This window comes from Symphalangus syndactylus, chromosome 16, assembly GCF_028878055.3.
Source record: "Symphalangus syndactylus isolate Jambi chromosome 16, NHGRI_mSymSyn1-v2.1_pri, whole genome shotgun sequence".
Lineage (NCBI taxonomy): Eukaryota > Metazoa > Chordata > Mammalia > Primates > Hylobatidae > Symphalangus > Symphalangus syndactylus.
In genome coordinates, this window is record NC_072438.2 from 10,458,762 (window position 1) to 10,485,085 (window position 26,324).

The following is a 26,324-nucleotide window of genomic DNA, read 5'->3' on the forward strand; positions in this document are numbered from 1 at the left end:
CGCCCGGCTAATTTTTCTTTGTATTTTTGGAGACAGGGTTTCACCATGTTAACCAGGATGGTCTCAATCTCCTGACCTCGTGATCTGCCCGCCTCAGCCTCCCAGGGTGCTGGGATTACAGGCGTGAGCCACTGCATCTGGCCCTTACCCAGATTTTTTAAAAATGTTTTTAAAAAGTGTGGTAAAATATACATAACAGAAAATTTACCATTTTAACCATTTTAAGTATACAATTCAGTGACATTAAGTATAGCCACATTGTTGTGTAACCATCACTACCATCCATTTCCAGAATGTTTTCATCTTCCTGAGCAGAAAGTCTACCCACTTAAGCAGTAACTCCCATCCCCCTGACTCCCGAGAGTCTCTATCTGTCTCTGTGGATTTGACTCCTCTAGGTGCCTTACATGTAGTCTCATACAGTATTTCTCTTTTTGTGTCTGGCTTATTTCACTTACCATAATATTTCCAAGGTTCATCTGTGTTGTGGCATGTAGCAGAATTTCCTTCGTTTTATGGCCGAATGATACTCCATTGTGTGGATGGACCACGTTTGTTCATCCATGCATTTATTGATGCACACTTTTTGGCTGCTGTGAGCACTGATATATAAGTATCTCAGTCCCGGCTTTTAGTTGTTCTGAGTATGGATCTAGGAGCAGAACTGCTGGATCTGTAGTTACCTCATGCTCCTGGGCTCCACCAGGGCTTAGGATGAGTCTGGGGTTAACCTGAAATAATGCCCTTGCTTGGCTTCTTCCCCTCTCTTCTCCTGGGAGCATTTCCTTAGCAAATCACTTGCACTTGAATCCTTGGCTCAGGGTCTGCTTTGTAGAGCACCCAACCCAAGACAATCCAGAGAGGCAGTGAGGTCTCCCATGAAGACAGGAGTGGGGCCTGTTTGCCCCACTGGAATGATGAATGATGACACCCATTTAACCTGACCTCATCTTCCCCATCTAGTCTCTAAGACTTGTACTTTGAAAAATAAACAAAACTACGGGTATTTTGCAGAATGTTTGAGATAGATCAGGGGACCCTTTGAAAGGGAGCATCCAGGAGCAGATGTTTTTGCTTATTAGTTTTGAATTCTAAACATTTTATGAACAGTCTGCTGCATTATGGTCACTATGCTTCATGGCACTTCTCCCTTTTTAACAGTCCCTACTTTTTATGAGGGACTAACGCTTTTTTTTTTTTTTTTTTTTTAAGTGCACCAAGGACCAGAAAGCAAGTGGCTTTAAAGGCTTTAAAACTAAAACTTGGCCAGACGTGGTGTCTCACGCCTGTAATCCCAGCACTTTGGGAGGCCAAGGTGGGCAGATCACCTGAGGTCAGGAGTTTGAGACCAGCCTGGCCAACGTGGTGAAACCCTGTCTCTAAAAAAATACAAAAATTAGCTGAGCGTGGTGGTGCGTGCCTGTAACCCCAGCTACTAGGGAGGCTGAGGCAGAAGAATCGCTTGAACCCGGGAGGTGGAGGCTGCAGTGAGCCAAGACTGCACCACTGCACTTCAGCCTGGATGACAGAGGGAGACTCCGTCTCAAAAGAATAAAAAAACGAAAAACAAAAAAACTGAAACCCACTAGGCAGGTGGGAAGAACGTACACAGTTACCCACCACCAGCGTCTTCCCTCCCTGTTCCTCTCATCTCTACCCCTCAAACTTACCATCAAAGTTGCTTTATCCATTTTTTTTAAATTCAAGACAATTGAATTTATTGTTAAGGGACATTAATAAGAAGGACTAAGAGAAACAAGATAAAAAATACAGAATATATTTGGCTTAGGAAATTTCCAAGTAAGTTTACAGGGCAAGGATTTCTTACCCCAGGTTTGTCAGCTGGTGCCGTTGGCAGGTGCGCAAGCCCTGTACCATCCCCCTCTCAGTGTCAGTTGGGGAATGCAGGCCTTTCTCTGCTTCTGAAGCAGCTTCTCTTTCTTTCAGAGAGAGCTTTGAGCCAGAGTCAGAGCCACACCTGCGTCTCTAGTAGTCTTAGGCTACCCAGAGGCCAAGGTGAAGAGAGGGTGGGAACCCACACCGACAGAGCACCTGCAACATGTCAAGGGTGTGCCAAGTGCTCTGCCGCTCCAAGGCTCATGTGATCTTCAGTCTGCAGAGAAGGAAACAGACTCAGTCACCTGGCTATCAGGGAATTAAGGTGGATGTCATGGCTTGTGTTTTTGTCTACAAAGCCTGTTTTCTATTCTACAGTGGCCTCGGCTACCTCCACTTGGGGAAGATGGAATATCAATCTCTTGCAGACTATTTTTAGTCCTAATGAGAAAAAACAAACTTTTACGTAGATTTTGACGACTGGCTCTAAGGTCATCTGTCTCTCTTAAACTTTCTTTTTCTTTTCTTTTTTTTTTTTATTTAGACACGGTCTTGCTCTGTCGCCCAGGCTGGAGTGCAGTGGCACCATCTCGGCTCACTGCAGCCTCCACCTCCTAGGTTCAGGCAATTCTCCCACCTCAGCCTCCTGAGTAGCTGGGATTACAGTTGCCCGCCACCATGCCTGGCTAATTTTTGCATTTTTAGTAGAGATGGGACTTTCACCATGATGGCCAGGCTGGTCTCAAACTCCTAACCTCAGGTGATCCACCCGCCTCAGCATCCCAAAATGCTGGGATTATAGGCGTGAGCCACTGTGCCTGGCCTCAACATTCTTTTAAATAAGGTTCATAACAGCTGAGTAGGAAACACGCCCTAAACATCTTTCTGTGATTAAAAGCAACATCGGTGATTTGTGTACCCCTGTAACTCCAGTAATATTTATTTTCCTAAAGTCTACTTTACACTCTTTCTTTTTGTTCTTATTTGCATGGTATGTCTTTTTCTATTCTTTTACTTTCAGTCTTTCTGATATTTAAAGTTTTCTTTTGGAAATAGCATGTGCTTGTTTATTATTATTATTATTTTTTAATCTAGTCTGACAGTCTTGGTCTTTTAATTGGAGTGTTTTGCCCATTTGCACTTCATATAGTGTAAAATATATTTAGATTTAAGTCTACCATATTGCTATTTGTTTTTCATTTGTCCTATTTGTTCCTTGTTCCTTTATTCCTTTCTTGCCATTCTTTGGATTAATCAAGTATTTTTTTCTCATTTTTCTCTATTAGCATATTAGTTATGCATTCTTTTAGTACAGTACTCTTTTATTAATTACCTTGGTAATAATATGCATCCTTGTCGCGCTACCTTCTTCCTTAAATTAGCGTATTTACTACTTGCTGAAAATTGCAAGAATCTTTCAGCTATTTAACTCCGTTTACCTGCTTTCCTCCTTTGTGCTATTGTTGTCGTATATTTTACTGCTACATGTGTTATAAACTCCACAAGTCAATATATATATACGTTCATTTCCCTTCGACTTGAAGAGCTCCCTTCCGTATTTCCTGTAGTACAGATCTGATAGCGAAACAATCTCTGAGCTTTTGCTTGTGTGAAAACATTTTTATTTCACTTTCACTTTTGAAGGATATTTTCACTGAGTACAGAAATCTAGAAATCTAGCTTTGTATTTTTTCCTTTATTTTTTAAACTTTATTAGGTTTATTTTATTGTGGCCAGAACATAACATGAGATCTACCCTCTTAACAAAATTTTAAGTGTACATTACAGTACTGTTGACTGTAGGTCCAATGTTGTGTAACAGATCTCTAGAACTTACTTATCTTGCTTAACTGGAACTTTACACTCATTAATTAATAACTCTTCATTTCTCCCTCCCCCCCAGCCCATGAGAAACCACCATTTCACTCTTTGATTCTACAAATTTCATTGTTTTAGATACCATATGTAAATGGAATCTTGCAGTGTTTGTCCTTCTGTGACTGGCTTATTTTACTTAGCATAGTATCCTCAAGGTTCATCCATGTTGCTTAAGATTGCATAATTTCCTTATTTCTTAAGGCTAAATAATATTCCATTGTATGAATATACCGTATGTTCTTTACTTATTTGTCCATCAATGGACATATAGGTTGTTTCTACATTTTGACTATTGTAAATAGTGCTGTTATGAACATGGGATGCTGATATCTCTTTGACATCTTGATTTCAATTATTTTGGGTAAATACCCAGAAGTGGCGTTGCTAGATCATATGAGGTTCTAGTTTTAGTTTTAGTGTTTTTTTTGTTTTGTTTTGTTTTTGTTTTTTCATTTGTTTTTTTAGACAGGACCAGATGGCTTCACTGGCAAATTCAACCAACATTCAAAGAAAAATCAACACCAATTCTTCTCAGATTCTTTTCAAAAGTTGAAGAGGAGGGAACAATTCCAAACTCATTTTATGAGAGCAGCACTACCATGATACTAAAGCCAGACAAAGACACTACAAGAAAAGAAAACTATAGGCCAGTATTCCTGATGAATATAGATGCAAAAGTCCTCAACAAAATACTGAGCCAAATCAAAGACACTTTAAAAGGATCATATCATTACACTATAACCAAGTAGGGTTTATCCCTGGGGTGCAAAGATAGTTCAGCACACAGAAATCAATTAATATGGTATATTGTATTAACAGAATAAAAGATAAAAATCACATGATTATCTCAATAGATGGAGAAGAAGCATTTAACACAATTCAGCATCCTTTCATGATAAAAGTTATCAAGAAATTAGAAATAGTAGGAAAGTACCTCAGCATAATAAAGACATTATATGAAAAGTCAACAGCTAACATCATAGTGGGGAAAACAAAAGCTTTTCCTTTACGATCAGGAAAAAGGCAAGGATACCTGCTTTTGTCACTTTTATTCAACATAGTACTGGAAGTCCTAGCAAGAGCATTTAGGCAAGAAAAATAAAAGACATCCAAATAGGAAAGGAAAATAATATTGTCCCTGTTTGCAGATGACATGATCCTATACATAGAAAACCCTAAAGACTGCATACAAAACTGAGAACTGGCTGGGCATGGTGGCTCACACCTGTAATCCCAGCACTTTGGTAGGCTAAAGTAGGCAGATCAGGAGGTCAGGAGATCGAGACCATCCTGGCTAACACAGTGAAACCCTGCCTTTACTAAAAAAAAATACAAAAAAATTAGTTGGGCATGGTGGCAGGCGCCTGTAGTCCCAGCTACTCAGGAGGCAGGAGAATGGCATGAACCTGGGAGGTGAAGCTTGCAGTGAGCCAAGATCGCACCACTGCACTCCAACCTGGGTGACAGAGCGAAACTCTGTCTCAAAAAACATGACAAAACAAAACTGTGAGAACTAATAAACGAATTCAATAAAGTTGCAGGATACAAAATCAATGCAGAAAATGAGATGCATTTCTATACACTAACAATGAACTATTTTAAAAGACAATTAGGAAAACAGTCCCATTTACAATACCACCAAAAAGTATAAAATACTTAGGAATAGACTTAACATAGGAAGTGATAGACTAGTATACAAAAATTACAGAACATTAATGAAAGAAAGAAGACACAAACCAAAAGCCATCTCGGGTTCATGGATTGCAATACTTCATATTGTTAAAATGTCCATATACCCCATGCAATCTACCAAATCAGTGCAATCCCTATCAAAATTTCAATGGACAGAAATAGAAAAACAATTCTAAAATTCATATGGAACCAAAAAAGACTACAAAGAGCCAAATTAATCAAGAGAGAACAAAGTTGGAGTCATCACACTTCCTGATTTCAAAATCTATCACAAAGTCGTTTTTTTCCCTTTCCATTCAGCATCTTTGAAGATGCCATAGCTTCTGTTGAAACATTAACAAAGATTGAAGTAACTGTGCCCTGAAACGATTGTGGTTTTCCCTTTGGTTATTTTTAATTTTTTTCTCTTTGTATTTGGCTTTCGGTAGTGTGACAGTCATGTACCTAGGTGTGGTTGTCCTTATATTTATCCTCATTTGGGGTACTCTGAGCTCCTTGAAATTCTGGGTTGATGTCTTCCATCAATTTTCAAAAATTTTTGGCCATTATGTCTTTAAATATTGCCTTTTCTCCATTCTCTCTCACCTTTCTCTTTGGGGCTGCAATTGCATGTATGTTAGACCATTTGTCTTCCTCATGTATCTTACACTCGTTTCTGGTCTTTTCATTCTTTTTTCTATTGAAGTCTCTTCCAGTTCACTAATCTAATCTCCTTCACTAATCTTCTTTCCTGGTCTTTTGTTGACTCTATCCAATGAGTTCTTCAGATATTGTGTTTTTCAGTTCCAGAATGTCCACTTGATTTTTTAAAAAGAGATCCTAATTGTTGAAATTCTCCCTCTTTTCATCTATCTTGTTCATCAATTTCCCTATTTTCTTTAACATATTGATAGTAATTTTAAAGTCCCTCTCTGAATCATCTGTGTATCTCTTTTCATTGCCTGTTTAATATTTTGGCTTCTGGTCATTCAGTCTTTTTTTTTTTTAAACCATGCCTCATAATTTGGGATTGGATGCTGTATACTGTAGAGAGTTTTGTTTTGTTTTGTGTTGTTGTTGTTGTTGTTTTTGGTATATTGTAGAAGGTTTGAATAATGCTATCCTCCTCCAAGGAGGGTTATTTCCTGCTAGCAAACAGGGCGGATCTATTCCAGTTTTGTGCTTATTCCTAGAATGTAACCCATCCCTGGGATGTAGTCCTTATTTCTAGGGCCTGATCTTATGCCCAGAGTGTAGCCCTTGTAGGGTCCAGGGTGTTTTCTGAGATTCCTCCACCTTGTTGGGTCATGGTCATTTCCCACCAGGTCCATGTGGCTGACGAAACCTCTGCTTCATTCTTTAGCAGTTGCTGTTTCCTGCTGGTTGTTTTTGTTTGCCTGTTTTGAGTCTCTCTCTACTTTTATGTAACTTAGGTATCAGCCAGTTATTTGAGGAAGATTTTTATCCAGATTATTAGGCTCCTTATTTTTGTTTCCTTCCTTTTCTGGATTTCCCTCCCCACTTCCCAGCCACTTTGGCAGTCCTGAACTCTGACCTCTCTTTCCTTAGCCCTTTCTCTTGAGATTTATTACCCTAATATGCAATTTGAAATTTTCCTGAGTGAAAAACACCAGGATGATTGTGGAGCTCACCTCGTGTCTTTTCCCTCTCCAAAGATCATGGCCTCTTAAGTCCTGTCTGTGTTGGTTGTACTCAGTGCCTTCAAACAGGTGCTTTAGATGCCCATTGCTATTGGAATTCCCAGCCTTCAGAACTGTGAGAAATGTATTTCTTTTCTTTATAAATTACACAGTCTGTGGCATTCTGATATAGCAACACAATATGGATTGTGACAGATGGCCAACCGGCATCTCAGATTTAATTTATCCAGAAAAAAATTCCTGACCCCCCGCCCTCCCACCCTGACCGAAACCATGGTCTGCAGTCTTCTCTATCTCTATAAATTCCTCTTTACTTGTCTCTTTGTAAACCCCATTTTCATTCTGTCAGAATGTCTTAAAGGTTCTGCCTTCCAAATGCATCTGGTATCTGACCATAGCTCCCCTCGCTGCAGCTCCCTTGATCCAAGCACCATCCTCTTTCCTGGATGCTGGGAGGAGCTTCCCTGGATATCTCTGCTTCTGCAGCCATGTGGCATTTAAAGTGTGAATTATACTAAAAGCCTTGTCATTCAGAGTCAAATTCAAAGTCCGTCTGTGGCTGTTGACCAAGGCGCCATGATGCTGACCTTCCATCCCCACCTTCTATCCTCCAGCTGGTCCAGCCTCACTGTCTGCTTCCTCAGACACACTCCCAAGTCTCCCCCATCCCCGTGTATCACAGCTTCAGGGTTACTATCCCAGTAAGTTCTTCTCCATCCATGCTGGGAGCCTCCTGTCCCCCTCTCTGAGTTGTTTTATGACTTGCTCATTTTCTAGGTTACTGTTTTTCTCTGTCCATGAAACCATAAACACCCTGAAGGCAAGATTCCATTATTTTGTTTCTTTCCAGTTTGAATCTGCAGAATCAAGAACAATGACTCTTAGGTGAGCAATAGATATTTGCCAAATATATAAAGGAAGATGGGGAGAAAAGGAAGAAGAGAGAGAGGGAGATAATCTTTAAAAGGAAAAGAGTGGAATAAACATAAGTAAAAACACAATCTTCCGTTGCCAAGAGAGCTTGAAATTAAGTCCTGGGCAACTGACTGTTTCTGAGCGTTGAGAAAGAACCGCAGTGAGCCTGTGGCTTCATCAAGAAAAGGTTGTGCCGCACAAGTCTCATTCCTTTTTTTGTTACGGAACACCAACAGGGAGAGCTTAGAACACCGTGGGTATCATGGAAATGGCACCGACGGGGAGAGTTTAGAACACCGTGGGTATAATGGAAATGGCACCGACGGGGAGAGTTTAGAACACCGTGGATATCATGGAAATGGCACGATAGGGAGAGTTTAGAACACTGTGGATATCATGGAAATGGCACCGACGGGGAGAGTTTAGAACACCGTGGATATCATGGAAATGGCACGATAGGGAGAGTTTAGAACACTGTGGATATCATGGAAATGGCACCGACGGGGAGAGTTTAGAACACCGTGGATATCGTGGAAATGGCACCCACAGCGAGAGCTTAGGATGCCGTGGGTATCATGGAAATGGCACCGACGGGGAGAGTTTAGAACACCGTGGATAGGATATCACAGGAAATGGCACTGACAGGGAGAGTTTAGAACACTGTGGATATCATGGAAATGGCACCGACGGGGAGAGTTTAGAACACCGTGGATAGGATATCACAGGAAACGGCACTGACGGGGAGAGTTTAGAACACCGTGGGTAGGATATTACAGGAAATGGCACTGACAGGGAGAGTTTAGAACACTGTGGATATCATGGAAATGGATTTCAGAAAGGCTTTTGTGTGTTATTTTTCAGCCAAGTCAAGAAGTGAGTTGCATCCACATCTGGCTGCATGCTTGTAATTAGAATCTGACTTTCGAATTCATCTCAATGTGCCTGGAAGTCTTAGAACCACAGTTCATCCTGCAATTTGTCCAGTTCTGATTAAAAGCACTCACTCCACATGTACCAGGCACTGCAATACGCTTTGGGGATACGAAGGTTAATAGAAGAGTTCATGCCCTCAAAGAGCTCATTGAGTCCTAATACACCTTCAAACCAGAAGCGTCCCTGCTGACACAGAGCAAAATGACCACTTTTATGAGCGACATGAAACTGGGAAGGGACCCAGATATGCTCCTGTCCCCATCCCCATCCCCCTGGCACAGGGCCTGTGTCCCAGTGGCCTGCTGGTAGACCACAGCAGCCAAGGGAAAAGGCCAATCCTGGCTGTCCCCCCGGCCAGCTTCGCACCACTCCATCTGTGGGAAATTGTGGCCCATTTTGAGGGCATCATATTTGGACCATGACTTACTTGTGGTTGTTTGTTTAATTGGTTTTGATGAGTTTGGTTTGCTTTTCTCTCCTTGTACGATTTGCCCATTTTCTGTCCTCGGTTTTTCCATGTCTGAGTAATAATCCTCTGTTGTCTTATGCCCATCCCCCATTTTTGCTGGAGCCTTCCACCCTCCTGCCTCAGTCTCCACAGCCTGCTTCCTCGGCCTCCTCTGGGCTGGCTGTCCTGGGTCAGCAGTGAGTTCTTCCTTGGGTTATGTGCTTTGTGGCTTCTTTGCTGAATGCAGCCCGGGGTGGGGCAGGGGCGGGGCAGGGCCAGGGAGCTCGCCTGTCTTGCCCTACAGAGTCTCCACCTCCCAGCTCTTAGCTTGACCCAAACGAGATGGTTTCACGCATGCGTGTTACAAAGTGGAGCGAAACCACACACTTGGCAACTAAGGAGAGTTAGCCTGCAAAGAGAAATCTGGGACGGGTGGAATCTCTGACTTCAGTTATGACGGACTTTCAGGTGAAAAAAATGTGGATTTATTTTGAGTGGACCCAGATAGCAGAACAAGGATGATTGGATACAGTTGTGGAGATGTAGTTCCTGCACTATGGACAGCTGTGGGCTGTGCTCCCCACAAGGAAAAGGAGAGCAGCCACCCCAGAGCGCCAGTGCAGAGGCTCCCTTGGCACTAGGGTGTGGGGCAGGCATGGGCTCCTCCACTGGAGGGCAGTGGGTGAGGGGCACCAGCCCACAGGATGGCTTCCAGGACCAGAGTCTGTAGCTCTTGGACTTTAAGGTCGTACTGTTCTCTTTTAAAGAATAGTTAAAACCGTGGCCTGATGTGCCTTTTTTTTTCTTTTTTTGACACGGAGTCTCGTTCTGTCACCCAGGCTAGAGTTCAGTGGCACGATCTCAGCTCACTACATCCTCTGTCTCCCGGGTTCAAGTGATTCTCCTGCTTCAGCCTCCCAAGTAGCCAGGACTACAGGTGCCCACCACTACTCCTGGCTAATTTTCTTTTTTGTATTTTTAGTAGAAATGGGGTTTCACCATGTTGGCCAGGCTGGTCTTGAACCCCTGACCTCAAGTGATCACCTGCCTTGGCCTCCCAAAGTGCTGGGATTACAGGTGTGAACCACCATGCCTGGCCCTTATGCACTTTCAAAGTTTTCCGTAACGGTGAGTTTTTTTTTTCTTTTTTTTTTTGAGACGAAGTCTCGCTCTGTCGCCCAGACTGGAGTGCAGTGGCGTGATCTCAGCTCACTGCAAGCTCTGCCTCCCAGGTTCATGCCATTCTCCTGCCTCAGCCTCCCAAGTAGCTGGGACTACAGGCACCCACCACCACGCCCGGCTAATTTTTTGTATTTTTAGTAGAGACGGGGTTTCACCATGTTAGCCAGGATGGTCTCGATCTCCTGACCTTGTGATCCGCCCGCCTTGACCTCCCAAAGTGCTGGGATTACAGTCGTGAGCCACCGCGCCCAGCCAACAGTGAGTTTTCAGTAGCTGAGCTCTAAATCTAAATAATTGCCCAAGGATGATGGTTAAGGAGACTGCAGAGTGGAAAGAACAGAGAGGAAGGAGGCTTGGGAAGACCAGGCGAGGAGGAGCAGTCAGTCAGGGAAGAGCCCTGGCAAGAACAGAGGAGGGAGGAGTGGACAGCAGCATCCGAGGGAAGGAGGACTCCAGAGGCTCCTGACTTGGGCGAGGGAGTCAGCCACAGTGGGCCCTGGTCTTCCAGCCAGATGGGACCGCTGTCAGAGGATCCTTGGGGTGTCACATTTCTAGCTGGAAACTTCTGTGGCTGGTGGCACCCTTGCCTGAGTTTTGCTTGGGTCCACTGGGCTTGTTCTGCCCACTCAGCCTGGCATGCTGCACTCAACTCATGCTACTGGCCTGGATCCCACACCTGCCAAGAGTGAGTCAGGCACAGAGCAGTGAGGGGTGTGTGAGTGAGCATGGGGTCCAGCCACTGTGCAGTCAGGCACGCCAGCAGCTGCAGCAAGATGGGCAGCTTCAGGTGCTGACATGGGCACTGGCTCTCTGCAAGGCTGCAGCTGGACCAGGTGCACTGCAAGCAGCTTCCACAGTTGGCACTGGGGAATGTAGTATGCCAGGAACCACAGGGCCCGAAAGAGGGAATCCAACTCAGAAGGGGCAGGGCTCCTGCTTATCCCTGGCCTGGGGGGCTCCCAAGTCTGGGCTCCCTGAAGGGCTGCAGCTCTTCTCTCCTTCTCTTCCCCCATAGCATGGCAAGCAAGGGGCATGTTTCAGCCCTGTTTGTGTTACACCAGCTCTTTTAGCCTTGCCATTCGGCGGGTCCCAAGTTCTTGTCCTGTGACTAGGAAGAATGAGGTCTGCAGACAAGCGGAGTGTGAGCAAGAGGAAGACGAGCTTTACTGAGCGATACAACAGCTCAGAGGAGACCCGCAGGGGCAGCTCCTTTCCACAGCCAGGGTGTCCCAACGAGTGTTCAGTTCCTAGCACAGAGGAGACCCTAGAGTGGGAAGCTCCTCTCGGCAGGCAGGCCCTCCCATCATCTCTGAGGCTGTCAGCAGACAGGAGGCCCTGGAGTTGGTTGCTCCTTTCGGCAGACAGGCCATCCCGTTGTGTCTGCGGCTCTCAGCAGAGAGGAGGCCCTGGAGTGGGTTGCTCCTCTCTGCAGACAGGCCATCCTGTTGTGTCTGCGGCTCTCAGCAGAGAGGAGGCCCTGGAGTGGGTAGCTCCTCTCTGCATTTGGTTGCCATGATGTCTGCTCAGCTCTGGTTGAGCCTAGGGCTTTTATGGGCCTTAGAGGGGAGGAAGTGCACTCTGATTTGTCCATCGGCAGTCATAGGTAAAGGCATCACAAGTTCCCACTCTGGTCTGCATGACTGGCAGCCCAGTCCCCAGCCTTCAGGACCTCCCTGGCCTGAAGGTGGGGGCCTCACCAGGGACCTGCCCCCTTCCACCCAGGAACTTGTCTCCCTCCTGCTGCCATTCGTGGTGCCCAGACTGTAGGTGCCAAGGGGTGCCTGCAGGCCAGTGCCAAGCTACCCTCGGCCCCCCCTTGGCTTCCCTCCTATCCTCGGCACTCAAAGTCTGGAGGGGGCTGTGGCAGCAGGGGGCTGGTGTATCAGCACTGCCCTGAGTGTGTGCACACCTGGCCAGGCTGCGACAATGCCCAGGCTTGCCCCGACTTTACTCTGAGATCAGAGTGGACACTGACAGCAGGGAGAAGCCAGGCAGCAGGAGCAGGCATTTCTGAACCTGCGAAGGCCGGGTATGGGGCTTCCTGGGCCCCCAAGAGTGCAGAGATGCCTGGGTCTGCAGCCATGGTTTGGGTGGCTGCAGCTGCGCCCAGGAGAGTGGGGCTTCTATCTGCTCCCGGCTTCCCGCAAGAGCACAGGGATGCCTGGGTCTGCAGCCACGACTTGGGCAGCTGCATCTGTGCCCGGGGGGTGGGGCTCCTGCCTGCTCCATGGAGCAGGAGGCCTGGATCTGCACCTGCCTGTTCTGTGGATCAGGAGGTCTGGGTCTACAATTCTGACTTCAGTGGCTGCAGCTGTGCCCAGGATAGTGGGGCCCCCATCTGCTCCCAGCCAGAGAGCACAGGGATGCCTAAGTCTGCAGAGAGCTCCCACCCCAACTTGGAAGGGGCAGGGCTCCTGCTTGTCCCCAGCTCCTGCCAGTTCCATGGAGCATGCAGCCCTGGCTGCACCTCCCTGCTGCAGCTGGCATGATGGCACCAGCCGCTCTAGATGGACCATGGTGCCATCACTGAGACCCTGCCTTGACACCGCTGTCAGGACACTCTAGCCACACTTTCCTTCCTGCTGCCAATGCCTCCATGGCTCAGGTGGCTGCAGCTCCTTGAGATGTCCCAGTGGGTCCTGGGTGAGCCCATCCAGCAGATGGGCCATGAGGCAACAGGCAAGTGGACAGGCCAGCACTGTCCCCCTTCCTCCTCCTCTTCCTCTGCCCCTTCAACTGCAGGCTGGAAAATTCACATGTTACCAGGAAAACAGCCAGCTACCCAGGGCTATTTACCTCAGGGGCCAGGCTTCCCTTGGGATGAGATCGTTGGGCTCAGAGAACATGTTGAGCAAACACAGTACTTTCTGTGAGGTGGATTAGGTTCTAAAAGCCTTACAGAGTAAACTAATCATCAGCACAACCAAAATAAATAGATGTTTGTTTGTTTATCATCATTTCATTTCACAAATGAAACAGAGAGGGTAATTCACTTGCCCAGTGGCACACAGCTGTCAGGTGACAGAGCTGGGATTTGGATCCAGGCAGGCTCGTACAGACTCCAGAATCCCAAATATGGCTTCATCCACAGTGACGGAGCGGCAGCGGGGGCTCTAAGACCACCCGGCTCTCCTCCCGGGCATTTTTTCCATTCTATTCATCCCAATACTTGATCTCACATTGCTCTCTCTCTTTCTCTGCCTCCATGCTTGATGCATTTACTTAGTCTTTTGCAGGATGGGTCATTACTTTTTGCAATAGCACACTCAAAGGTAATGACCAAGATAAATTGAAAAGAGGATTCAACAGTGTTCATTGTAAGATTGAATGGGATATAAAATATGTAATCAGCACTTGTGAGGAATATCACTAGATTCTCTTCCTCCTACTTTTTTTTGCATGAAAACCAGGGAATTTGATGTTGATTCTGGCCTGAATGTTAAGCACATGCTGGATTTTCTACACCGTTCTGACACCACGGGTACTTGTTTCTTTCTCAGAAGGCAGGTGAAGCTCAGCTGTGTGGGGCTGTGCTTGGTGGCAGTGTGGGAAACGTGTGGAAGTCACTATGGTGTTAGCAGGTTTTACTAGCAGTTTGCTTGGAAAACAGTCTCCGATCTGCACTTGCACGCCCACCACGATGCCTTCTCCCCACGGCTCTGTGGACACCAGGAGGCCAGGGCACAGAGGACGTGCGACTTGTGCTCCTGTCCTGCTGCACAGTCTAAAGACCTGACGTGCGTTTTGAATGTTCAACCACTATTAGAGTGAGAAACGGCATCCAAGATCTTTTACTAAGGAACATTGACAACTGGAAAAACAAATCAAGCTTGGATTCCAGGGAACCGTGTCCAGATTTCCTGTTTTATGAATTTTACCATTCACTCTTACGGCTGTTAGGTTTGAATAACTTGGTAAACTATCAAGAGAAAACCATGCAGCAGTATGTTCACTGCCAAGTAATATGGACGTAGAGGATGGCATAATTCTGTAAAACCACTTCTGGAGTTCAACATTTAACCGAGCACATTTTACTCACCTGTTACCAACGTGTCGCTTGGAATGTCTTCTATTAGGCATTTCTCCTCACGTTCCCCTGCGTGGAAATAAAAGGCAGTTGAAAATGGAAAACCAAAACAAAGAAGAAATGTTAACATTTGCATTTCTGTTGCTTGAGCCACTTCTGGTAATACTTTCTTTGAAATGGATCCGTTGCAGGTGCCACTGGTTAGTGAGTGTTTGTATTTCATTGGCTAATTTTGTAAAATTGATTTTCATGAGAAGTGACACGTGGCACTGACACTGGGCAGATACTTGCAGCAAATCCCACGAACAAGATAAAAAGGCGTAAGAATTTGGGGCCTTTCCAAGCTAATGATGCAGAGTTCCTTCTGCTCCGCCGCTTTGAAGATATTGAAGCGTTCTGAGTGAAGAAGCTTCTAATGAAGATGGTGTCATGGAGTATGAGAAATGAGAGATGGGGAGGCAGATGTAGGCAGGAAGGGAGGGAGGCTGGGTGTGGGGGTGAGGTAGGCATGTCGAGGGGAGGCTGGGTGCAGTGGGGAGGCTAGATTTGGGGGGTGAGGCTGGGTGTCTGGGGGAAGTCTAGGTGTGTCAGGGGAGGCTGGGTGTCTGGGGGAAAGCTGGGTTTGTGGGAGGGAGTTTGGGTGTGTTGGTGGAGGCCGGGTGCCGGGGGGAAAGCTGGGTGTGTGGGAAGGAGTTTGGGTGTGTTGGGGTATTGGGGGAGGCTGGGTGCTGGGGGTTAGGCTGGGTTGGGAGGAGTCTGGGTGTGAGGGTGGGGGTGGGAGGCTGGGTGCGGGGGAGGTAGGTGTGGACCTGTGGGTGGGAGGAAGGGAACCTGGCTAAAGTGGAACCACTTGGACTAGGAAGAGCGCGTGCCCTGAAGAGACTAAGTCTGTTTCCTCATTTAAAAAAGGAGTGAAAATCACTTAGGGATCCATTAGGTCTTGGCTGTGACATCCAGTGTTTTCTCTTCAAACCTTTTATTTAAAAATGTTTGTAGACTAACAAAAAGTTACAAAAATAGTGCAGAGAGGTCCTATGACCCATCCCTCAACGCCCCCAGTGCAACATCTTATGTGACTAAGATCACTGCAGGACTGCGTCACGGGGACTGGGCATTTGACAGTGGCAGAGAACAGCTAGCTCGGCTGCAAAGCTCACGTGGTGCTCACATTTTTGCACACACTTGTTTTTTGTATGTGAGTGCACCATCATGAGAATGCTTCAGCGAGCCCTTACGAGCACTCTGGAAAGAAGTGGGAAGACGGAAAGAATGCATTGTGTGGTTTGGCGCAAGCGCTGGCGGCCGAGGGCCTGGGCTGTCTGACTGCACTGCTTCTCAGTGATGTGAGTGTGGACAGATTGACGGACCTCCAGATCGTCACCCATAAGGCAGTGGCGGTGCTGCCCCACAGCATTGTCACAGGGATTGGACGACACAGGCAGTGTGGGCTTCTCAGCCCTGGTCTGGTGCACAGCGGGCATTTGGTGAAGGGTGTAGCTGTTGCTTTTCTGGTGCCAGGTGGAGCTGTGGCTGGATTCCAAGCATGTGGCAAGGGCGACCAGGCACACACCTGCAGCTGTCTTCATCCACGACCTGCCCTTCCTCCTACCTAAACCCAGCTCCAGTTTCAGAGCCCACATTTTCCTTCCTCCTCAGAGACCTCTCTCCCTTCCCACTGGTCTGTGCCCTCTGCCTCAGTCTCCCCAACAGCCAATGTTTTCCTTTAGAGGCGTTCTGTAGCACAGTGTTGACAAGCCTAGACTCTGGGGCCACACTGTCTGGCTGTCCCTCCTTTGCCCCTTACCTCCTGTGCGATCCTAGGCAAGTTCCTTAGTTGTTCTCTGCCTCAGTTTCCTCATCTGAGAGAATAAAGAGCCCACTTTATACGGTGGTTGTAAAGACCAAATGATACTCTCTGTGTAAAGTGCTAAGAACAGTCCCTGGCACACAGCACACTCTATGTAAGCGTTTGCCAGTGTTATTCCATAGCCTGACATCTTGAGGGGTTGCCAGATAGGCTAGCTCCACTTCTCCACTTCCTCACACAGCTAAAAAAATACCAAAACCGTCTATTCTAGAACATTTTAAGCACATGAAACTAGAGAATTGTGTGATGAACCCCAAACTAGTTTTACTTAACCAACACACACACACACACACACACCACACACACTTTTAAAGTGTGTCAGGTCAGAGGCCGTTTTCACCTATCAGCACTTCAGTATGCGTCACTAACTAGTGAGGACCTTATTAAATGAAACAGTCACCAACCGTGCCATCACAAGGTTAATAAGAATCCCTTCCTGTCATCCGACACCCAGTTCAGTCACGTTTCCCTGATTGCCTTAAAAGGTCTTTTTCACAGTTGATTTATTTTGATCAGCACCTAAACAGAATCCACACATGACACTTGGTTGCTATGTCTATTAAAACTCTTTCATTTCATAGGGTCTGCCTTCCCCACACCAGTCTCTTTCTTAACCCACTAATTTGTTGGAGGCCCTGGGGCCCTTGCTCATGGCGGCCGGCATCTCAGGTGTGGGTGAAAGTGTCCTCAGGTGCCGTTGGACTCAGCACACCTTCGCTGTGACTGCAAATCTCTGGGGGTTCTTGTTGAGCTCACGCCCTGATCTGGAGGCGAGGACGGGGCCTGGGCACTGACACTGCTGCTCCAGAGACTGTGCTGGGAGTGGCGAAGGGTTGGCTGGCTCTTCCTGCAGCTTTCCAGATACTGGCGTGTGCAGTTAGAGTTGAGACTCGGGCTGGGACTTTAAGCTAGAGTCGCTGCTGAGTGCCTCCTGGTGCCTCACAGTGGAGGCCATGATGTCCAGTTGTCCTGCCTTGAGTGACCACAGCCCGCCAGGGGCTCAGTGCTGTCCCCACTTGCCCCTTGTCAGGTTCCCTCAGCCTCTGCCTGGCAGTTTTGACATCCACTCTCTCTCTCGATTCCTCTTTCCTCAGTGGTTGCTACAGGAGAACTTCTCACCAACTAGCTGCTTGCCCTGAAGCAATTTGTACAGAAAAGGCCGGCCACGGGCTTGGTTCTTTCCCTAGAATTAGCGGTTTTCAAAGGAGTATGTTTTTTTTTTTTTTTTAATTTTTTATTATACTTTAGGGTTTTAGGGTACATGTGCACAATGTGCAGGTTTGTTACATATGTATCCATGTGCCATGTTGATTTCCTGTACCCATTAACTCGTCATTTAGCATTAGGTGTATCTCCTAATGCTGTCCCTCCCCCCTCCCCCCACCCCACAACAGTCCCCGGAGTGTGATGTTCCCCTTCCTGTGTCCATGACTTCTCATTGTTCAATTCCCACCTATGAGTGAGAACATGCGGTGTTTGGTTTTTTGTCCTTGCGATAGTTAACTGAGAATGATGTTTTCCAGTTTCATCCATGTCCCTACAAAGGACACGAACTCATCATTTTTTATGGCTGCATAGTATTCCATGGTGTATATGTGCCACATTTTCTTAATCCAGTCTATCGTTGTTGGACATTTGGGTTGGTTCCAACTCTTTGCTATTGTGAATAGTGCCGCAATAAACATACGTGTGCATGTGTCTTTATAGCAGCATGATTTATAGTCCTTTGTTTATGTTTGTTCCCTAACAGTCACCATGTAACCAATGGGGATTCTTTAAAGTATCATTATGAATTCATGAGTGGTTGGGTATTTAATGCTTTTCTGATATATTGGAGTCATTATTCTTGATACTTAAATTGGCCAAACTTTGGCTAATGGTGACCCTTCAGTTTCACTCCTGTGTCCTTTAGACAGAATAACATTCACTCTTTAATATAATATAAAGGGCATTCACGTGAGGGGCATTTGCTTCTGCAGATTGTCATTGCCCTGAGCTTTCTCAGAGGACAGAGCTAGGAAAGGTTTTATTGTGGGCTTATTTTTAAATTAAGAAATGAGCTCATATTCTCATGTCCAATCGAAGTGTAAGACTAAAGAGTTTTACTTAATTTCATTGAATATATACTTGTATCTCTTTTATGCCAAAAATCTACTTGCTGGCATTAATATAATTTATTTGCTTTATCCTTCAATATAGCTATACAGGCCATACCTTGGAGACATTGTGGGTTCAGATCCAGACCACCAATACAGCAAATATTGCAGTAAACCAAGTCACACAAATGTTTTTGTTTCCCAGTGCGTATAAAAGTTATATTTATACTGTAGTCTATTGAGCACTGTGTCTACAAAAAAGATGTATGTACCTTAATTAACATACTTTATTGCTAAAAAATGCTAATGATTATCTGAGCCTTCATGGAGTGGTAACCTTTTTGCTGGTGGAGGGTCTTGCTTGATGTGGACGGCTGCTAACTGATCAGGGTGGTGGCTGCTGAAGGTTGTGGTGGCTGTGGCAATGTCTTAAAATTAGACAACAGTGAAGTTTGTCATATCAATTGATGCTTTCACAAAATATTCCTCTGTAGCATGTGACACTTTGATAGCATTTTACCCACAGTAGAAAGTGTTTCAGAATTTGAGCCAATCCTGTCAAACTCTGCTGCTGCTGTATCAACTAAGTTATGGAATATTCTAAACCCGCGGCCTCATTTCAGTGTTCACAGCATCTTCACCAGGACTAGATTCCATCTCAGTAAACTGCTTTCTTTGCTCATCCATGAGAAGCAACTCCTCATCTGTTCACGTTTCATCCTGAGGTTGCAGTAATTCGGTCCCATCTGCAGGCTCTGCTTCTAATTCTGTTTCTCTTGCTGTTTCCACCACATCTGCAGTGACTTCCTCCACTGAAGTCTTCAACTTCTCAAAGTCATCCTTGAGGGTTGAGATCAGCTTCTCCCAAACTCCTGTTCATGTTGATATTTGTATGTCCTCCCAAGAATCATCAATGTTTTGAATGGCATCTGGAATGGTGAATCCTTTCCAGAAGGTTTTCAATTTACTTGTCCAGATTCATGAGAGGAATCCCTATCTGTGTCAGCTATAGCCTTACAAAATGTATTTCTCAAATAGCAAGACTTGATAATTGAAATTACTCCTTGATCCATGGGCTGCAGAATGGATGTTGTTTTAGCAGGCATGAAAACAACAGTAATCTCCTTATACATTTTCATCAGAGCTCTTGGGTGACCAGCTGCATTGTCAATATTTTCAATGCATAGTAATACTTTGAAATAATCTTTTTTTTTTTCTGAGCAGTAGGTCTTAAAAGTAGGCTTAAAATATTCAGTTAGCCATGCTGTAAACAGACGGCTGTCATCCAGGCCATGTTGTTCCATGTATAGAGCATAAGTGGAGTAGGTTTAGCATAATTATTAAGAGCCCTAAGATTTTCAGAATGGTCAATGAGGATTGGAGTCAACTTTAAGTCACCAGCTGCATTACCCCCTAATGAGAGAGTTAGCTTGTCATTCGAAGCTTTGAAGCCAGACACTGGCTTCTCTCTAGCTATGAAAGCTCTAGATGGCATCTTCATCCAAGAGAAGACTGTGTTGTCCACATTTAAAATCCACTGTTTAGTGTAGCCATCTTCATCAATGATCTTAGCTACATCTTCTGGGTAACTTGCTGCAGCTTCTACATCAGCGCTTGCTCCTTCACCTTGTTCTGTTTTGTTTTTTTTTCCTTAAACCTCATGAACCAACCTCTGCTAGTTTCAAACTTCTGCAGCTTCCTTACCTCTCTCAGGCTTCACAGAACTCAAGAGAAAGCCTTGCTCTGGATTAGGCTTTAGCTTAAGGGAAGGTTGTGTCCGGTTTCATCTTCTATCCAGACCACTCAAACTTTCTCCATATCAGCAACAAGGCTGTTTCACTTTATCATTTGTGTGTTTACTGGAGTGGCACTTTTAATTTCCTTCAAGAACTTTTCTTGGCTGGGCACAGTGGCTCATGCCTATAATCCCAACACTTTGAAACTGAGGCAGGAGGATTGCTTGAGGCCAGGAGTTTGAGATCAGCCTGAGCAACATAGCAAAACCTTGTCTCGACAAAAAATACGTAAAAAAAAATTAGCTGGGCGCGTGCCTGTAGTCCTAGCTAGTTTGGAGGCTAAGGCAGGAGGATCCCTTGAGCCCAAGAGTTCAAGGTTACAGCAAGCTATGATCATGCCACTGCACTCCAGCCTAGGTGACAGAGCAAAACCCTGTCTCAAAAAATAACAATACATTTTTCTTTGTATTCACAACTTGGCTGACTGTTTGGCACAAGAGGCCTAGCTTTCAGCCTATCTCAGCTTTATGTTAATCATTTCTAGACTTTGATTTCGAGAGAGATGATGGCTCTGCCTTTCACTTGAACACTTAGAGGCCACTGTAGGGTTACTTGTTGGGCTAATTTCAATATTAGTGTATCTCAGGAAATAGGGAGACTTGAGGAGAGAGAGGGAAATGAGGCAATGGACAGTCATTGGAGCAGTTAGACCACACACAACATTTATCTACTACGTTTGCCATCTTATGTGGGTATAGTTGGTGGTGTCCTAAAACAATTTCAACAGTAGCAACAAAGATCGCTGAACACAGATTGTCATAACAGATATAATAATGATAAGATACATGGAAATATTGTGGCAGTTACCAAAACGTGACACAGAGACATAAAGTGAGCACATGCTGTTGGAAAATGGCGTTGACAGACTTGCTCAATTCAAGGTAGCCTCAAACCTTCCATTTGTAAAAAGCACAGTATCTGCAAAGCACAATGAAGCAAAGTGCACTAAAGCGGGAGTGCCCGAAAGAGTTTCCAAAGAGCCACACCAACATTTGCTGCTATCAAAAAGACTACGAAATGCCATCTAAGATTTCTTTGCCATTCTCTTTCGTCTTTTCCCAGGGACATATGCACAAAAACACCATTTAAAGTTATTGAAGTGATTATTTTATTTTCATATAAAGTATATTTCATTTGTGTCAGTTTGTTTTCAATATTTACAGTTTAGTCATTTTGCCTTTTTAAAGTTCACTTTTTTATTTTTAATTATGTAAAATATTTACATGGCTCAAAAATAAAATTATATGCAAGAAAAGAAAGAACAGATTAGACGAATACAAATGAAAATGGTAGATTAAGTCTTCAATTAAGTCCATCGATGTAAATGACATAAAGGCAGAGATTATCAGACCAGTAAAGAAGCAAGACTCAAATAAGTATCGTCTACAAGAAATTGGCGTTTAAAAAGATATTCCATGCAAACTCTAATCCAAGAAGTTGGAGTGCCAATATTAATATCAGGCAAGATAGATTTTTAAATAAAAGAAGATTACTGGAGGTAAAGGAGCATTTCATAATGATAAATGGGAACTATCTTAAATATATATGTACCTAATAATAAAGCTTCTAAATTCATGAAACAAAAATTGCCAGAATTGAGGGAGAAAGAGATACATCTACAATTATAGTTGGAGATGTCAACAATCCTCTATTAGTAATAGAACAAATAAAGGGAAATCAGTAGGGATAGTGAAGACCTGAACGATGCCATCAACCAATGTGACCCAACTTGAGCAAACTAACATTAATGAAACACCACACTCAGGCATGACAGGATGCACAGGGAATATTTGCCAAGATAGGTCTTACTTGGGGCTATAAAATAGTATCAATAAATTTACAAGGATTGAAATCATACAGAATATGTTCCTGACCATAACTTAATTGAATTAGAAATCAGTAATAAAACATATATGAGAAACTCCAAATATTTAGATATTAAACACAGTTTTAAATAAACCATATATCAGAGAAGATGTCACAGGGAAGGTAGGAAGTATTTTAATTGAATTGCAATGAAAATATATTTCATTTGTGGTATGCAGCTAAAGCAATTTTTAAAGGGAAATTTATACCTTTAAATACCTGTATTGAGTTTGAGACCAGCCTGGGCAACATAGTAAGATCCTATCTCTATTTTAAAAATTTAAAAATTAGCCAGGCATGGTGACATGTGCCTGTAGTCCCAGTTACTTGGGAGGCTGAGATAGGAGAATTGCTTGAACCCGGGAGGCAGAGGTTGCAGTGAGCTGAGATCACGCCACCGCACTCCAGCCTGGATGACAGAGACTCTGTCTCAAAAAAAAAAAAATGCTTATATTAGAAAAGAAGAAAAGTTTAAAATCCATGACCTAAACTTCTACCTTAATAAACTACAAAAAGAAAAGCAAATTAAACCTAAAGTAAGAAGGAAGGAAATATTAAAGACTGATGGAAGAAAAAGTAAAGTGTGGAAATCATTGAAACAAAATGAACAAACACTAGAGAAAGCTAATGAAACCAAAACTCGTTCTTTGAAAGATCAATAAAATTGGTAAGTCTGATCAGGGGAGAAGGAGAAAAGCCACAAGTTACCAATATCAGAATGAAAGGGGATATCGTTATAAATTCTACAGATAATAAGAGGGTAATAAAGAAATTTTATGGGCCAGTGTGGTAGCTCATGTCTGTAATCCCAGCATTTCAGGAAACTAAGGAAGATGGATATCACCTGAGTTGAGTTTAAGATCAGCCTGGACATCATAGTGAGACCTTGTTGCTATAAAACAATAAAAATCAGCTGGGTGTGGTGGGGAGGGGGTACCTGTAGTCCCAGCTCTCAGGAGGCTAAGGTGGGAGGATGGCTGGAACCTGGAAGGCTGTGTCACTGCACTCCAGCCTGACGACAGAGGGAGAGCCTGTCTAAAAATAAAAGAATTTTGTGAATGAGTTGTGCCAATACATTTGACAATTTAGATGAAATTGACAAATTCTTCAAAAGCACAAATTACAAAAACTTTAACAAGAAAAAAATATTTTTAATAGCCTAATAAATTCAATCTAATAAAGAATCAAATAAATTTGTTTGTAATTAAAAACTCCTCCCACAAAGAAAATTCTAGGCCCAAATGGCCTCACTGGTGAATTCCGTGAAATATTCTATAAAACGTTTATGAAAAAGTTAATATCCGTTTTTCACAAAGTCAGAGAAGAGAGCACTTGGATTCATTTTATGAGGTCAGCATTATCCTATACCAAAATTATACTATGACATTATAGAATCTAGTAATAAATGTATTTGGAACTGACAATTCCCTGTGCTTTTAAAGATTCTGTGGTTAAAAATTTGCCCAGTTATTTGAATTTGGGTGTTTGTTTTTTTGGGTTTTTTTTTTTTTTTTTTTTTTTTTTTTTTGAGAAGGAGTCTCACTCTGTCGCCCAGGCTGGAGTGCAATGGTGTAATCTCGGCTCACTGCAACCTCTGCTTCCTGGGTTCAAGCAATTCTCCTGCCTCAGCCTCCTGAGTAGCTGGGATTACAGGCATCTGCCACCACTCCCACTAATTTTGTATTTTTAGTACAGATGGGGTTTCACCACGTTGGCCAGGCTGGTCTCAAACTCCTGACCTCAAGTGATCCACCCATCTCAGCTTCCCAAAGTGCTGGGATTACAGGCGTGAGCCACCGTGGCCACCCAGTTATTTGAATTTGTGAACCTGAACTTCCAGCTTAGAATTTGTTTTCCTCAGGCCTGCTGATCAGCTCTCACTTTACCACTGCTTTTCAGCTTCTCTAATTTTACTGTTATTTTTTTCTCCATCTTTGGGGAATTTATACTTTTGTTGTTGGAGAGATTTAAAATAATTTGTATTACCATTCCTCAAATCTCAGACCATCCTTTTGGGATAATTTTCCTCCACCCTGAACAACATCCTTTAGAAGTTTTTCAGGGTAATTATCTTGGTATTAAGATTCTTCAGTTTCTGTTAATCTGAAAATGTCTGCATTTTGCTCTCATTCTTAAAAGGTGTTGCTGAGTTCCCAGCTGTGGGTTGACAGTTAATTTCTCTCAACATTTCAAAAGTTATTATCCGACTGCCTTCTGACTCCCTTTGGGCTGTTAGGAAGTAGCTGTCATTCAATAGATGTTCCTTCATAGGCAATCTGTACATTCCTCTGGGTCCTTTGAAGGTTTTTTTTGTTTGTTTGTTTTTGTTTGTTTTTTTTTTTTGAGACGGAGTCTCACTGTCTCCCAGGCTGGAGTGCAGTGGCACAATCTTGGCTTACTGCAAGCTCCGCCTCTGGGGTTCACACAATTCTCCTTCCTCAGCCTCCCAAGTAGCTGGGACTACAGGCGCCCACCAACGCGCCCAGCTAATTTTTTTTTGTATTTTTAGTAGAGACGGGGTTTCACCGTGTTAGCCAGGATGGTCTCGATCTCCTGACCTCGTGATCCTCCCACTAGGCCTCCCAAAGTGCTGGGATTACAGGTGTGAGCCACTGCGCCCCGCCTGAAGGTTATTTCTTTGTGTTTAGTGTTCCCCAGTTTCAATATACTGTGCGTGGGCGTGGACGGCTTTCGCTTCTCCTCTTTGGAATATATTATGCTTTCTGTTTCTGGAGACAGCTTTTCATTTTAACCAGTGCTGTAAATTTGCACTATTTTCTCTTTAAATATTATATCTTCGCCACTCTCCCTATTATCTCCTTTAGAGTCTCTGATTTAAAACATTTTAGAACTTTCCGTCTTGTCTTCCATATCTTTGTGAAATTTCCCATTTCCTGTCTCTCTGTGCTGCATTCTGCCTGTTATCTTCAGCTAGATCTTCCAGTTCACTAATTCTTTGTTCAGCTATGCTAATTAGCTCTCCAACTCACTGACTAAGGCTTCCTCATTTTATAATTTTTCCTTTCCAAATGTATCTGTTTCTAATTTCCCTTTTTGGTTGGTCATTTCTGTTCTATTTGTTTTATATTACATTTCTGACAAGTTAATTATCTGAGATCTTGGGTGTCTGAATCTGTTCAGTTTTTTTTTTTTTTCTGGCTTTCAATTATAGCGACTTGTTTTCTTGTTTATTTAATCTTTGTGTTGCGCTCGTTGCCTGATTTTGATTGTTGGGGCTCACACTAGGGACTGGGAAACTCCTGTGGAGAGAATCGCTCCTGTCCTTTCCTGTATCACAAGGCATTGCTGGCCTCGAGGGTCCCTCTCATGTGGGGTGCCAGGTTCACCTTTTCACTCTGCTGCTAGCCAAGCTCACAGCAGCCCTCTGGAGACCTGTCTCTCCCAGCTGCTGATGAGCTTGTTTCTTTGGCCTGACACCACCTCCTTGCTTCAGCCTCAATGTGTTTGTTTACTTATTTTTAGAAGTGGGGGTAGAAAGTGGAGTCCTCCCTGCATCTTATGAAAGGGGCAGTGTCTCAGAGCTGTATCCATCCCATTTCACCATTCTGTGGGTGGAGGGTGTCCCCTGAGAGTGCCAAGGCAAGCGTCTGGATTGTGCCATCCACACACCCTCTTCTTCAGCTCCAGTGGAGTATGGTGGGAACGGAATCAGGTGTCAGTGCTCAGTCCTCAGCCCACCATTTTTGCCAGGAACTCCCTGCCCATCGCTTCTCCATGTTCTACCCTTTGTCTTCCTCCCCCAGAGCCACAGACCCCTCAGTCCCAGTCCCCATGGCCTGTGTGTTGCTGCTGAGCATAGTGGGCCATTCCATGATTATCCTATTATCCTCCTGTGGCTTGGACACTGTGGATGCCGACCACTTCTCCTCAGCACAGTGGGCTGGGCCAACCCTCACCCCGTAGGCCCAGCAGCCCCCTGGAGCCCAGCGTATCCACGTCCCACTAATATGAGGGGCATGCAGTCTCAGTGTAGACGTGGGGCGCCTCCTTCTGGCCCCGGTGCCCCCTGTCCACCTGTGGCAGCTCAGTGTGTGGGGGGCTACAGACCACGAATGGGTCCCTCAGGTGTGAACTTGCCCTCACTTGCTCACTGCCCCCCTGGCTCCCCATGCTGACCCAGTTGGGAC

The 26,324-nt window shown here is 44.5% G+C and overlaps 1 protein-coding gene across 1 annotated transcript in view; it reads right to left on the minus strand.

Annotated features, from left to right (window-relative positions):
* Positions 1-14,687, minus strand: part of LOC129465019 (transmembrane emp24 domain-containing protein 11) — a 32,649-nt gene extending 17,962 nt beyond the window's left edge. The window contains exon 1 of the mRNA XM_055246653.1: positions 14,564-14,687. Coding sequence (XP_055102628.1) covers positions 14,564-14,687 — 124 coding nt within the window. The remainder of the gene's footprint in view (positions 1-14,563) is intronic.
* Between the last annotated feature and the right edge of the window lie 11,637 nt (positions 14,688-26,324).